The 15,755-nt window shown below is 41.2% G+C and overlaps 1 protein-coding gene across 1 annotated transcript; it reads left to right on the top strand.

Annotated features, from left to right (window-relative positions):
• Positions 1-8,944: 8,944 nt before the first annotated feature.
• Positions 8,945-14,603, top strand: vps33a (VPS33A core subunit of CORVET and HOPS complexes). The gene is made up of 13 exons (XM_053325122.1): positions 8,945-9,046; positions 9,254-9,319; positions 9,505-9,632; positions 9,788-9,974; positions 10,097-10,213; positions 10,323-10,497; positions 10,638-10,831; positions 11,525-11,651; positions 11,895-11,962; positions 12,113-12,250; positions 12,891-13,028; positions 13,132-13,300; positions 13,989-14,603. The coding sequence occupies exons 1-13, from the start codon at positions 8,945-8,947 to the stop codon at positions 14,180-14,182; spliced, it is 1,803 nt and encodes a 600-aa protein (XP_053181097.1). The 3' UTR covers positions 14,183-14,603.
• Positions 14,604-15,755: the final 1,152 nt, after the last annotated feature.

Below are 15,755 nucleotides of genomic sequence, written 5' to 3' on the forward strand. Positions count from 1 at the left end.
CCTTTTGGGAGGTCTAATCTGTTGCTGCGCTGCCTGCGGGATTCACAGAATAACAAATTTGCTGTGCTATCAATAGACACTCTGGGTGTGGGCTTTTCCCTTTGCTGCTGCTGCATCCAGCCAACAGTGGCACGCCAGTCCTCAGGGAGCAATTGTCTTATTCTGCTTTTCAGCATCAGTCTAACGGTTCAGACCTTACTCTGACTATATAGTTAATATTATACAGTATACAGTGGGATCTCAAGTGTGGCCCTCCTGAACTGGCCAAAATGAATTATACCACTTTTGCTTAACATGATTGTCCTGGAGAGGTAGATGCAGAGAGAAGGAAGGGAGGGGAAATGCATTCAGACTTGGGCTGGGTAATTACTGTGTGCCTAGTGATGTGGATATACTGTAAGTATGTTTGTTAATGCATCACAGATGTGGACTGTTCAAATGAGCATCCTTGCTGAAGGTGACAATCCAGAGATAATATATAAATATTTCTGTCTGCTTTGATGCTTCAGGCACAGAAAAACACAGCTTGGTTTCATCTACTGTGCATCCAGAGAGTTTTTACCTCTCAAAAAGTTTACATGTTACATGTTAACAACATACCAGAAACCACTTATAATGGGCCAGCTGGACCAAAATGTCATATTGAGCCTTGTTATTCTGCAGTCGTGACGTCACTGTGACCCACAGTGGCACTACATCCGTTATGCTGTCAAGGTTACAAATGCAACTCATCTGTGTCTAACTTGGTGCCACCGTCATCTTGTACATGTTCCACCCATATGAGATGACTCAGTCAGGTGGTGGGTTCTCCTCTGGAGAGCAGTAGATATTCTCCTGTGTGTTTCTTTCAAAATGTCACAAAGCCTGCATGACGCTGGTTTCTGCAAAGTGATGCCCAGGAACTGTGCGAGCAACACCACACACTTGTGTCTACAAATACAGCAGGCATGAATAGTAACAGGTCCTGCGTGAGATGACAACAGGAAAGACCAGAAGGAGAGCATCGACTCAGATAGTCATATGCCTTATCATCATAAGACATCCACGCAGCAGGATCTCTCGTGTATAGAATTTCATATGGGGGTGTAGATGCTCAATTTAGAAACCTGCATCTCCCCATGGGGCCTAGTCAATACAAATCTGCATCCGTGCATCTTCCGGGATGCATACATACACAGCTAGCGCATACCCTATACACAAAGCACTTGCAGGCCATTTTTAGAAACACAGCCATGCATTCTCCTTGGATACTTGAAGTGATGCTCAGTGTGAGTTAACTCACTTGAAGTCTTATCAGGCACTTGCACAGATTAATGTTGCTATGTGACTTTCAATAGCAGGTGAGTGATTCATTACTGCAGAATAGATGACTGAAAAAGGAGTGGAGTTTTTTTCCCAAGATTTTTGGTATTTGGTGATGGAACAAAGAACTGAAGTGACAATAAGGCAGCAGGGGATTGATGGATTGATCCACCATGGATTGTTATGGATTCAAAACTCAGAGCTTAAGTAGGGGATGGGGATAGAGGGAAGAAAGTCATCTCCATTTCTCTTGGACTGAGATCAGCAAAATTAAAATGTGCAAAAGCAAGGTTTTACTCCCATCATACAGCAATGAGTGCAGGAGCAATCAGTTAATAAATCAACTGGCAGAAAATTGTTTATTAGTTCCACTAAAAATGTAATTATTGAAGTTACTATCCAAGAAGAAAAGTCAAACATTAGCAGTTTCCTGCTCCTCAATTTATTTTATTTTCTTTGTATTTATGTCATTATACATTAAACATATTTGGGTTTAGGGCTGTTCGTCAATTTGAACATGTCACCTTGTGCTCCAGAAAATTGTGATGCGCCAATAACATTTTCTATTAAATCCTGCTGTATGCCCTATTTGTAAATGTATTGAAAATAATGACACTCCAAGACCACATGGGACTGTACTTCAATTCCAGGGCAAGAATTCCCTCGCCATCTTCCCATTTCGAAAATGGGTTAATGAGGGTTGGAAATCAATGCAAAGTCCTGAAATTGGTTTCACTTTCATTTATCACTAATCAGGTTTCTATTTGTATTTTGATGCCTGAAGCTACATCGTACTTACATATATTGGAGGTCGCCTTAAAAATCTCAAGTTAACCCAACCATCCAACAGGCTTTATCACTGGCCGATGCAGAGTTCCCGCAGGCTCACATCAGCACTTTCCTGAGAATCATTTCCTAGTGTTAAGTAGATGTCAGACTCGATATCCATGTCAGCACAGCATATCCACAGTATACCAGGGATTTAATAATCCTGGTGTAGAAACATTTTTATCAGGTTGCAGTGACCATTAATGTTTCAGCAGCCATAACACACTATGCTGTTTCCCATTACAGGCTCAATAACCTTGCTACCATATGCAATTTCTCAAAAGCCTGCAAGAAATGAACTCAGCCATAACATTCTTTAACTTAGCCTTTACTGGGCTCATTCTGCCTTGTATGGCTATATAATGTAATCTGCTCTGAGAGTCGGATCAAATGAGGAACCTGCACCAAGCAACATGAAAAATATGCTTCTATCCATAAATCATCATTATTGAGATGTTTGGTATAATTTAAAAAGGTGGCACTGTCGTCCTCTGCAAAATTCTGATAGCGTTAGGACTTTGGAAAGTTTTAAGATTTGAGAGTTAACATTTGTTTACGCAGTGTGTCTTGAGTTGGGTTTTGTCATAATTTTCCTGCTCTACCATCTGCCCTGGCTGTATCTCAGAATGTTTTATGTATTATGATACAGAACAGAGTCTGAAATCCTGAGACAGGAGACTCCTGGCTGGTCTACAAATTTGTCCTGTGATGATGTGGAACATCATGCCTGAGCTGGGAAGAGTGAAAAGGCCTGCTATTTTCCTTCTATAAATACAGAATTGTTTGAGAGCCAATCCAAGGTCACATTAGCCACTATAAAAATCCCTTAACGTGGAAGGAAAACAATATTAGAAGGTTTCTTGTTACAACTATACAGCAGCATCGATAACCGTGGACACAGTTCAATACAGTTTGAGTTGAAACAAGAACAACAAAAAGGATGTATGTTTGTAGATTATCTTTTTGCTCACAAATCGGTCAAATCCACCTGCTAAACTGACAGAGAACATTTGGAATTGTGCTTATATCTCAACTTCATAATCTGAATTTTATTGACAATTTCAAGAACAAGGGTTATGATAAATACAGAGTTTCATTCTGCCGACAACTGAACTGGCTATAGTAAAAGACAACCCTATATTAATGGTTGTTACTGCCGAGTTATGAGTCATCAAAAGACCTTCACTAAAAAAGATACTGAAAGCATGAACTAGTTGACAATACCTCGACTCACACGTACTATAGGCTACCCATTATCAACAACCAGCCGCTCCCTGGCATTCTGTGGTGACACATGAGGGCTGAGAGTTGGTGGTGCTAACTGGTACACTAATAACTAGCAGCTGACCAGCCAGGCCATAAAAACACAGCACCAGTTTATCCAAGTACAGCCTCACAGAGCCGCTACCATGAATGAAGACCTGTTTGAATTTAAAGGATTAGGCTGATGTTTTTCTGAAGTTTCAAAAGGGTTCACAATACCCATGTTTCTTTTCATGACATTTGTTGAAGAAAAATATTAAATGCGGCGATAATATCAAACCCGTGGTAGATTAATTCATGATTAAATAATGTTCTCACATTTCCGTGTCACTGCACACTGATCCTACATTTGACGACCATTTGGTGTTAAACAGTAGCTCCGCACAGTACTCTACACAGTATGCTGCTGGTGTGTGATGCTTACACACCAAGCGAGTGGGGAGAACGGGTGGGAAAGACCAAAAACACGAGGTAGCCACCCACTCCTGGTTGCATGGCACAACTCTATCCATCCCCCATAGAGGGCTGCAAGATACCAACGTACTGTAGCAACACGCTGAGGCTAAACCTGGACAAGATTATAAAGCACTGCACCAAGAAGCCCTCCACTGCAGGAAGAAAACATCACTCAGCATTTCTTAATTATTTACAACTCCTACCCACAGTGCCGTTCACTTTGAATAAAACCCCTCTTTAAGGCATTACTATATATGCTTTACGATACTCAGATCTTGATCAAACATTAACAGTGAAAGGAAACAGGTTCTATTTTGGGAAACAGTACGGATGTTTTGAACTATTGGTGTTATGGGTTCGCAGCATCGACAAATCATGCATGTTTTCATTCAGACAATGGCGTGGATGTGGGACCATCTGTGAGACCATCTGTGAGGACTCTTCACCTCTCGAATGTGAGAGTGTTGCACCGTTTGAACTACATTCTCCAGGCAGGCATGGCTCCAGGTCCCGCATCGCTGGAGAACAAACAGGAAAGACCATCCAGTGACCAGCCTACCATGCTGTTATCCCGCTACCACGGCAGCACTATCCAACAAAAAAAAAAAACAGCCTGGTGTATTTTCATTCTTAAATCCAGCCAAAATACACACTGCATAAACAGTTTATATCCTTTACAGCAGATTTGATTTCCAGTAATCATCTTCAAATCTAAACAGAGAAAAAAAAAACTGACACACATTTTCTCAGGCAATTTGCTGTAATTTAGTGGCTGCTATTGTCTAGGCCTTATTTTAGAATTACTGAAATAAACAGTGATCGGACATGGAGCACTCAATTAACTGCACTCCGACGAGAGCCTGCAGTAAGTTTCAAATTTGCTTGGCTGATGGTGATTCATCCCTGTATGCCCCAGAGGTAAGAGGTGGAACTGGCTGCTGATGTATTGGCCAGTAATGCTCCTTCAATTTCCTCTCATCTTATCTCAAGGAAACAAGTACTACCAGACAGGGGGTATTAAATCAGCACGCTAAAGGTCTGTTGTAAAAACACTATGCATCTATTTCATACTAACTAGAAGACACCTACAGTACAGCTGGTGGTCTGTTGTGATAATCTACATGGCTCAGAACATATAAAAAAGGATGTCAGATCTGCCATCAATCCCTCAGTGGGATGGTCATGATCCTGTCTCTTTGTTGCTCTGCTTTGAAGATCTGGCACGGCTCAGCAGCTGGATATCTGACCCTCCCTCTTGTCCACCTCGGGAGCCAGCAGCAACAATACCCCAGGGTGTTTTTAGCAGATCTCTGTTGGTAAATGACAGCTTGTTCTCATCTGGAAACATTGCAGCACTCAAAAATACTCTGTACCCTCAACTTTTGAGATCAAAACTCCTGTCAGAAAGACTTGAGATGAAAGAGGCAAGAGCATCACCGTGGCTACAACATGTGCACAGAGGTGATTTTAATCAATTAAATCAACATTATTTAAATGGTAGTGGACATGCTTACATATAGGCTGCTGTTATAGATTCAATCACACCCCAACAGCAAGGAGGTTTTGGATTTTTAACTCCTTGTGATCTAGGGGGAACTTTGTTAAAGGCCACATGAATTACATCTGTCTTTTCCAATATGCCAGAGCGTTTAAGCAGATCTAATCACCAGTTTTGCAGAGGCTGGTGAATCAATTCACATCCAATGCTCTGATGAGAATTTGAAGATGAGGCCACTCCCTTCTGAAGCTCGACCACAAACAGAAGGAAAACGTCTCCTCGTACTGTACACAAGACGTTAAGCTTTGCTCGAAAACAAGGCACAGAAACCTGCAGATATCAGAATAATGTATAATTTGGGATCTAAGCTCCATATATGGATTGTGAAGAACACAGAGGAACATAGAGTCATGCACCTTTACCAACTGTGGCCATGGTAACAGCAAGATCAGAAGACGAGAATCAGAATGATTAAATGCTGTGTGTGTGTGTGTGTGTGTGTGTGTGTTCATACTACCTGTGCCAAATTTCAAAGCCCATGCAGAATGGGTCAGTGTTTTAGTAACAGTGTCAGTGGATCATGAAACCTGGTTGCAATCTGACCCAAATGATGCATCTCAACAGTAATAGTTAAAAAGACAGCATGGCTAGAGAGGAAGACAAGGCGAATACATGGGATTCTGGGTACAGTCGCCTTACATCCTCCAGCTATAAATAATGCAGTTAGTGTGCAGAGCACTTACTTCATTCCTCCATCTTTTTCCACCTTTTTCTTTCCCTTTTGCACTCTCTTCCTTTCTCTCATTTCCTTATGTTTTATGTGGTGTTTTCTCTCGCTTCTTTCTTGCCTAATTCCATTTTTAATTCTGAACACAGAGGAAGTGTGGCAGGCTGACAGAGAGAGAGAGAGAGAGATACAAAGAGAGAGGTACCAGCATAAGGGTGTAGTCCAATCACTACTATAGTTGCTCATGTGAGAGGAGGCAGCTGCAGATATCTCAGACCATTCATTCAGTCTTCTCTCCCCTCCCCCATTTAATCCCCATGCTTCAGGTCTGTAGGAGGAATTGGAGATGGTGGAACTGGAAGGCGGATTCCCAGCTTCCTTTTCCTCTGTCCTCCTTGCATACTAACACTAGCAGCAATTAAGTGCTTTGGTCCAGTAAGTCAGTTTATGCTGTTCTTTAATGACCTACGGGTGCAGAATAAGATAACGTCACAACAAGTAGGCGACTGAATCACCTGTCCTGTAGCACAGCTGGAGTTCAGAGCTGCCCTGCCCACATCAGCATTTGGAGGCATCACTAATGTTTTCCTCCTAGTCTGCAGGCACATCAAGCCCCAGTGTGGGCTCCTAAAAATCCTGCAGCAACGCCCAGGGACTGCAACCACACAATCTCCTACAGGACTTACAAGGTCTGTTTTCTTATAATCAGATCTGCAATCAGGAAGCACCTTTGGTTTTAATTAATCTTGAAGGCGATTAAAACATTACCTATCAGAGCGAGACTTAAATTTACCATAGTCATTCATGAATAAGCTGAGTACATAACCATAACACCAAAGCATGCTGTAGTGAATCAATGCAACAATTCAAAATAAGGAGGCAATCAGCTCTATCAAACACCTCTGCATGAATGGCAGGAACATTCTGCTGCAGAGCAATGTTTTCACCAAGACATGTTTTCCCTTAAACAAAGGAATCAATCAAATGTTCATTTACATAATTGGTACCTCACATAGGTTAATTAGCAGCAGCAGCAGCAGCTTCATGCATACTGAGCGCACTGCACACATTCACATATGTTCCTTTTTTCCCCTTTCAAATGACTCAGTAAGTAACTGGCTACTAGAGACAATGAAAATCTGTTCCATCAAATTAATAAATACAAGCACTGAGATATGTTTCCCTCATCTGGTCCCTCTCTCTTGTGAATGAAATTGCTGCATTCATTCAACTTGTAAATGAGAAAATCTAATTCATTGAGTCACTGGCCGAAGGCAGTAACCTCAAAGTGATTTCAGGTCGAGGATGCAATGTTTGAAAATCCTTCGAAGGCGATTGTAAAAACCTACCTGAGAGTCCAACCCAGCCTCCCTCTCGTCTCTCTCTCGTAGAGCTGAATGATGCGGACTAAATTTCTGTGCAGCGCTTGGATCCGACTACAGAGTCAGTCATTGCGCATGGTTCCTCTGTCACCAAAACCCCCGTTTTTTTTGTTTTTTTTTTTTGCTTGGAGGAGTAGTCTGTTGCCAGAGGCGCCGCGGATCTCCACAGTGCGTGGGAACTCGTCTTCTATCCTTGAGTGGAGGATGGAAAGCCCTTGGTACCCTGACAAGGAAACCCCTGGATCTTAAGTGATAACACTGATGCTCAAGTGGACAGTCATCACCGGATCAGATTCTCTCTTTAACAGCGCAGTGTCTAAATGTGTCTCAAGATCCATACAGCCCTATCGACAAATCACTGCCACTTTGAGAAGATCTTGTTTATCATATATCAAGATAGGCCTTTACAATGATTAACTGGCATTTGAATGTAATCGTAAAAACAATTAAGCTACTCTTCTCATTTCATTTTAAGAATTAGTTTTTCTTTCTTTTGTGTTCAAATATACCCCATAGTCTATACACACTTAGAAATAGGCTACATACTTTTTTGGCAGCAAACAAGATATGGCTACTGAAATACTTTGATGTTTCGTACATAATCATAAAAATCTACTAATGTCCAGTCAGAAAAGTTAAGCTAATATATTGTTTTGCAGCAAAAAATGCAATCTGCAATAGGCCTAAATAACCACTTAAAATCCATCCAAGACACCAGCGTCTCAATTATCGGAGCATACCTCCACTTTGATTCTACTGCGGACACATTGCGCCATCTAATGGATTAAGTATTCATTGCGGCAAAAAAAGGGGTGAAAATCGCTCCTTCTGCCTTATTACAAGATGCGTTTCTGTTTAACCGTTGGATAGGTAGGGAAAAATGCAAACGCACTGACTGGGAGAGCAATCGGCATTTACTGTAAAATAAGTGCTGATTTTTTGCGGACAATACTGTATGTGATGCCGCACCTATACACAAGAAAAGGCTGCAGGACATACTGATAGATCCTTTGTACTTCCGTGTTCGTGTTTCGAGATAGGATGAATGAAAAAGGGAAAATATACAGTATACCGTGCTGCTTGAGTTCTGAGCAGAAATGTTTGACAACAGGTTCAACGTACTGACAGCTTCACGAGCATGAGATGTAGATGTTCTTCAAAACTGGCTTCAGTAAAGATATTTTACGAGCACCCAAGTACGCATGCGCGAGACGAATGAGTTCTCTCGTTAGCTAGTTAGTATCAATCATGATCATTTTAGACCTTTGTTTGATAGCGCTAGCCATAAACTGTAATAAAAGAATATGTGCAGTCTATGGTGCAGACTAACAAACCAGTGTTCAAATGCTGAATGCAATAAAATGTACGTTTAACAGTCTTTTTGGGCTGTGGCATGATGTGAACTATCTTAACAGTGCATACTCTTTGGTCACATGACTGCTACTCGCTGATGTCACCTGACTCGTAGTGTTGTGCAGAGGAAGAGAAATGGCTGCTCACCTGTCGTACGGGAGAGTAAATCTAAACATTTTGAGAGAAGCGGCACGAAAAGAGCTGCGAGAGTTTTTGGACAAATGCGCGGGAAGCAAGGTGACTTAATAAACACATAAATATGAGTTAATCTGACAGCTGAGCCTCAGCGTTATCATGGAGCTGTCAGTTGAATGTTAGCAAACATCATCTGACAACATAGGAAGAGGCCTGTCTGTGATATATATGTGAGCTGTAACTTAATTTGAGTGCATGTCAGTTTACTGTAAGCTAAATAATTTGCTAACATGAGCCATTTCTCTTCAGGCCATAGTTTGGGATGAATACCTGACGGGACCCTTTGGACTGATAGCACAGTACTCTTTACTGAAGGTAAGTGCTTCCTGTCTGTCTGTCTGTCTGTCTGTCTGTGGCTTGTATATTGTAAAGTAACTCAAACAAGGCCAGCACCGGGTATCTGAAGGCAAATGCACAGTAATCTATCACATATTTAACTAGTATTTCTGTCAGCTGGAACTATCAAACACACGTTGCATGTTTATTCCTATGTTTTCCAGGAACATGAAGTGGAAAAGATGTTTACTCTCAAGAGTGGCCGGCTCCCACCTGCTGATGTCAAAAATATTATCTTCTTTGTTCGTCCCAGACTGGAGCTTATGGATATAATCGCTGAGAATGTATTCAGGTTTGTTGACGCATCTCAATTTCAAGCTCCACACTGTAAACATTGATATAAGCATTTTCTCCATGTCAGTAAATTCCAATATGTAAAAGTCTTTCCAAAGACATTCACTGTTTTTACCTCATTTGGTTCTGAATTCAGTGTTTTTCCCCCCCTAGTGAGGATAAGATGCATTCATCACGCGACTTCCACATTCTGTTTGTGCCTCGGAGGAGTATGCTGTGTGAACAGCGGCTGAAGGAGCAGGGCGTGCTGGGCTCTTTCATCAACATTGATGAGTATATCCTGGATTTGATTCCCTATGATGGTGACCTGCTGTCCATGGAGTATGAAAGTGCCTTCAGGGTGCGTCCCACATGTACACGCCAAATAAACATCAATCGACATAAAAGATTGCTTAAATCTCTAGATGGAAACATTTTGAATTATTTTCATGACTTGCTTTTATTGCATTTTGCCTCATACAGGAGTGCTACTTGGAAAATGACCAAACAAGCCTTTACCACACAGCCAAAGGCCTCATGACCTTACAGGCGCTGTATGGCACCATTCCACAGATTTATGGGAAAGGAGAATGTGCACGAGTGAGTGTGGAGCAAGCTGGAATAACTTTGCATAAAAAATTCTGATCATTTTCAAAGTAAAACTGGCTCTCAGCAGCAGTCAAGTGAATACTACTTTATTTGTTCTCAGCACGTTGCCAACATGATGCTGAGGATGAAGAGGGAGTTTGCTGGTAGTCAGAATCAGATTCTGCCAGTGTTTGACACCCTGCTCCTCCTGGACCGAAACGTTGACCTGCTCACCCCTCTGGCCACACAGCTCACCTATGAAGGTCTCATTGATGAGATCTATGGAATCAATAATGGTCAGGATGAACTTTTTTTCCATTTCTTCTCATACTTGTGAACATCAGTCTTATACAGATGCACGGTTATATTTATCAGATATTTGCATATCCTCCTGTGTTTATTGCCTGTGCTTGTTTTTACTTCCTCTGGCTTACAGGTTATGTCAAATTGCCTCCTGAGAAGTTTGCGCAGAAGAAACAAGGTGAGGCGAGTAAAGATTTACCCACAGAGGCCAAGAAGTTACAGCTCAACTCGGCAGAGGAACTGTATGCAGAAATCCGGGACAAGAATTTCAATGCGGTTGGAGCAGCACTCAGCAAGAAGGCCAAAATCATTTCTGCTGCTTTTGAGGTTGGTCTGGCACTTATAGAAAGCAACACTATATCACAGACATCTCTGATCTGATCTGATGATAATCTCTGTGGCATTTTGCCTCAAAGGTCATACCAGAAATCCATCAGGTTTAGGAGGTAATGGCAACCACAGAGAGATAATATACAGTACTAATCTGCCAAACAGAATACTTAAGAAGACCACAATATTGTCAATCTGTCATCAGCTCAGAATTCAGACACGCTGAGTGAAATACAAATAACAGATTGTTGATGAGCAAATTGATGTACGAGCAGAGATTTTCTAACACTGGAAAGCAGTGTGCATTAGCAGGGTGCTCTTGGCTAATGAGCGGACAGATGCTTCCCATTAGATGTTTCAGAAATGCAATTAATTGATTGTGTGGTCACTGCTTAGGCTGAAGGCAATTTGTGTAGAAAGATACCAGACTGAGATAAAATCATGTGTGTTGTGTCACATAGAAACTGTCTTGTCTACAAATATAATCAGATGAAGAATCCATCCACAGCTTTGTGTGTTTATTTTTAGTACTTTTTAATTAACGGTCATGCCCAGACCTGTTTTTTATATGATTGATTTTTTTATGATAATTAAATTGGCTTCCACTATTTAGATGCTTTTTGGGCTGCAATATTAAATGTACAAGCAGCACGACTAACCAAATGATTTTTTTTTTGTCTTGTCTCACAGGAACGTCATAATGCCAAAACAGTAGGAGAAATAAAGCAGTTTGTGTCTCAGTTGCCGCACATGCAGGCCGCACGGAGCTCGCTGGCCAATCACACGTCTATAGCAGAACTCATCAAGGACATCACCAGTGCGTAAACAGTCCTCCGTGTATCTTCTGTTGACCACATGGCATCTTACTGTGTCTTTTTGCATTATGGACCAAATCTCATGTCATATTTTCAACAATTAGAATATAAAGCTCCATCTTGAAAAAAACATTATCTGACACTTGACCAAAGATGGTATTTGTTTGTGGTGAAAATATAAATCATGTAAATAGTGCTCATGTTTCTCTTGTCTTACAAAATAAAATAAATGCATCTTGTTTCAGCATCCGAGGCCTTCTTTGATAACCTAACAGTGGAGCAGGAGTTTATGACTGGAGTCGACACTGACAAGGTACCGCAAACCTTTTTTTTTCTAGAGATTTAAAAAAAAAAAGAAATCTTTCAAACTTAAAACTGAAGGGATGCCTCACTGCATTTGTATTACAGGTTTTACCTCTTCATTTAAATATTTAGTTCTGATGAATGCTCCTTTATCACCCAGGTGAACACTTACATTGAAGACTGCATCGCCCAAAAAGACCCACTGATCAAGATTTTACGTTTGGTGTGCATGCAGTCTGTCTGCAACAACGGCCTCAAGCAGAAAGTGTTTGACTACTACAAGAGAGAGATTCTCCAGGTAGAGTGGGAGACTTACACATTTGTGATGTAATAAGTCAGGAGTTCACATCTAGTCCGTGCCCGCAGATTTCTGCTGCATCAGAGAAAGACAGTGTGTTGGTGAATGACTGTGTATTTTGGGTTTTGGTTTTTATCCAAGAATTACTTTAATTAATAATCCACTTACACTTCTGGCATCTTGCAATGCAGTTAGTTTTACTCTTGCAAGTTGAGGTTTTCAGATATCCACCTCTGCCACACCTCCAATACAATGGAAGTGAATAAAAATGTATCTGTACTCGTCAAAGCATCTAAATTGTATTTTAAAAAACTATATATTACTAGCTTTTCTAGAAGTAATATCCAGATGTCATAGAAATAATTTTATTGGTGAGGTCTGCTGGTTATCCAGAGTAGCTGGGACATGGAAGTTGTAGTTGAGTATTTCAGATGACATTTTTTGCTGTGTCAGATTGATATCTCAACAGGTGAGTGCATAAAACCAAAGATTATCTGCTTGCTTAGATAGTAGGGGTCAGAAAAAATGGTAATTTAGGTGAACCCACCCTTTAATATATTTAACAAACTAAAAAAAACATACAGGTGACTGTTTTTTTAACAATGCCTCTCTCTGCCTCCTCTCTTTGTCTCGTGTGTAGACCTATGGTTACGAACACATATTAACACTGAGCAACCTAGAGAAGGCGGGTCTTTTGAAGCCACAGACAGGCTCGAGGAATAACTACCCTACCATAAGAAAAACCCTTAAACTGTGGATGGAGGATGCTAATGAACAGGTATGAGCTAGAAAAGAGAAAAAGAGAAGCACTTTGATTGAACGCTTGAACTTTTAAGGACATTTTTTGCCCTCCTTGACTCATGTTTTTGTTTTTTTCTCAGAACCCCAATGACATCTCGTATGTGTACAGCGGCTACGCTCCACTAAGCATCCGACTGACCCAGGTCCTGGCCAGGCCGGGCTGGCGTAGCATTGAAGAGGTGTTGAAGATGCTCCCGGGTCCACACTTTGAGGAGAGACAACAGCTACCTGCTGGACTCCACAAGAAACGTAAGTACAAACTGCTGTTTGCCCTGCTGCTTGCTGAAAAGCCTCCTGCCTGCTCCATGTAGATAAGACACCGGCTTTGTTCCTGTTATGTCAAATGCTGAACGGCAACAGATTGATGGCACCGAGCTGACAACACTACAGAACCGCTGTCAACGTTTGTTTGTCTCCGTGTTTATGTGTCTGTGTTGAAAAGAGGGGTAGATAAAAACACTGCTCAGTTTGTCAAGTGACCACCAGCGCTTTCCTTCATCCTGTCTTACTGGCAGCAGTAGGTGTTACACTGATGTGAATAATGAATTTAATTATACACTCAATTTGAAATGTGCTAATTAGAACAGTGAGTTTGGGTATTAGACTTGTTGACTTGTTTCTACATGCCTACTTTACACTGGATTTTAAAAGGTGATAATAGAGGACTCTTATATAAGGGGAGGGTGATGGCTTAATTAGTGTTTTCACATTTCCAAATAACATGCTTTAGCAGAAGGGACTTGGCCTTCTTTTAGAGTTGTGGCTTTGTTAAACCGATCTATGACAGAATTCGATGGATCCGTCATATCAGAGTAAAATCAGGGAAAAAAATCCTAACTTTGAGTGTACGTTCCTTTTTTTGGTCAATTTGTTGTCAGTTTTGTCATTTTCTGTTTGAGTGACATGCTGTTTATGTATCCCCATCTCTGTTCTGCAGGCCAGCAAGGGGAGAATCGGACCACGCTGGTGTTTTTCCTGGGAGGAGTGACATATGCAGAGATAGCCGCTCTTCGTTTCCTCTCTCAAATGGAAGACAGCGGGATGGAGTACATTATAGCCACAACCAAACTCATAAACGGTACAACTTGGATCAAATCCCTCATGGACAGGCCTGAAGCTCAGGCGCCCTGAGTCACCTGCACGTGCACCTGGACATATCAAATGCCCCGTCGATCAGAAAACACCACCTGCTGTTTTTATGTCCATATCAGTTTGCTGCAGGTGTCTCATTGATGCCTGTGCTGGTGAGACAGCAGCTGGTCTTTAAGTGTTTTTTTTGATTTGCACTCAGACAACACAACGTAAAGCTGACTGAATGCTACTGTTTATTGTTTATGCTTTTGTCCTCAGGTTACATTTCCATCACTGAGGTCATAACTCTATTATGGAGCTACTGTATATATGTATGTATGATTAAACGCTTCGAGATGTCATGATCCAACGTGTAAAGATGCACTTTGATTTGGATTTTTGTAGTCCATTGTTGAACACTTCTCTGCTTTGTTTGTGTCTCTTCTCCCAGGTAAAAGTAAGAAAATAAAGTCTTAACAAACTGAAATGAGTCTTTGTATTAATTGTTCACTGTGCCTTTTTTTTTTTGTTAGTGGATCATTTTGGGAAAAAGATGATTGTGCTCAGGGAGAGGAGATGAAAGGCAGGGATGGGAGTGTATCCGTCAGCGGTGGTCCGGCTCTCTGAAGGAGCAATTAGCACAGTAACAGGCCTCCCGATCAGCCGATAATGGTCCTGCACTGTCTAGAGAGCTCAGCCCACAGCAGCTCGTGATTTGACAGTGCAGGACACTGATTGAATTAGGAGGCCATTTGCTCCATGTTCCGGGAGAGGATAAGTGTGCTGCAGGAGGGCATTTGATCTGTTTCGGTCAATACCATCTCCGTGCCTATGAACACAGGAAGACCTGCTGACAGCAGATATTTTGGTGTACTCTTCTTGGGTAAATTTGGGTTAATTTCCTCCATGTTTATGAGCTAACTGTCTCAATTAAAGTCATGAGGAAAAAAATACTTTAATCTGTGGGTTTTGCTTGATAGACAAAATCTCACACTAGAATTTCTTTGTTTGAGGAGCAGGTGTACAGAAGACATCAACTGCCATTAGATTAATCCCACAGAGATTCGGATCCTTGTGATCAGGGTTTGCTTTTGGCTCCTCCCCTGCCGTAAGACACTGAAAGGCTGAAGGCAGCACACACCAACTTGGACTACAGGGCTGGATGTGCAAGAGCCCACCCTCTGATCAGCTTCTGCCCTGCTCAAGCAACACTAAGGTAAGTTACTTTGTACGTTAGATATTGAGCTTGTCTGATTTCTGCATGTTTGACTGTTTTGGTTCAGTTTAAGTCTGTAAAGCCTTTTCCAAAACAAGACAATTACAAAGAATATTGTTAATATTATTTTGTAAAAGGTACATTAACATTTATTTTAAATGACAGTTCAACTTTATAAGCCACATATAACAAAATTATATATGCATCTAACAGATAGATCATTTGGGCTTTGCTACAACTTCTTTTGCCCATCATATAAAAGAAGAAGTAACTACAAAATCAATAAAAAATAACCTGCATGAATAGACTCAGTGTTGTGCTGCTTATTTTAGAGCATTCAAGGCAGATGAATGCTGAGGATGCTCAATAAGTTGTATTATTTGAGGACATAAAAGAATCAGCAGATCAATACTAAAC

Source organism: Scomber japonicus, chromosome 9 (genome assembly GCF_027409825.1).
Source record: "Scomber japonicus isolate fScoJap1 chromosome 9, fScoJap1.pri, whole genome shotgun sequence".
NCBI classification, from domain to species: domain Eukaryota; kingdom Metazoa; phylum Chordata; class Actinopteri; order Scombriformes; family Scombridae; genus Scomber; species Scomber japonicus.

Coding starts and splice junctions, on each gene's coding strand:
- vps33a (XM_053325122.1), top strand. CDS start 8,945: ATGGCTGCTCACCTGTCGTACGGGAGAGTAAATCTAAACATTTTGAGA. Junction 10,214..10,322: donor GGAAAGGAGAATGTGCACGA/GTGAGTGTGGAG, acceptor ATTTGTTCTCAG/CACGTTGCCAACATGATGCT. Junction 13,029..13,131: donor TGGAGGATGCTAATGAACAG/GTATGAGCTAGA, acceptor TTTTTTTCTCAG/AACCCCAATGACATCTCGTA.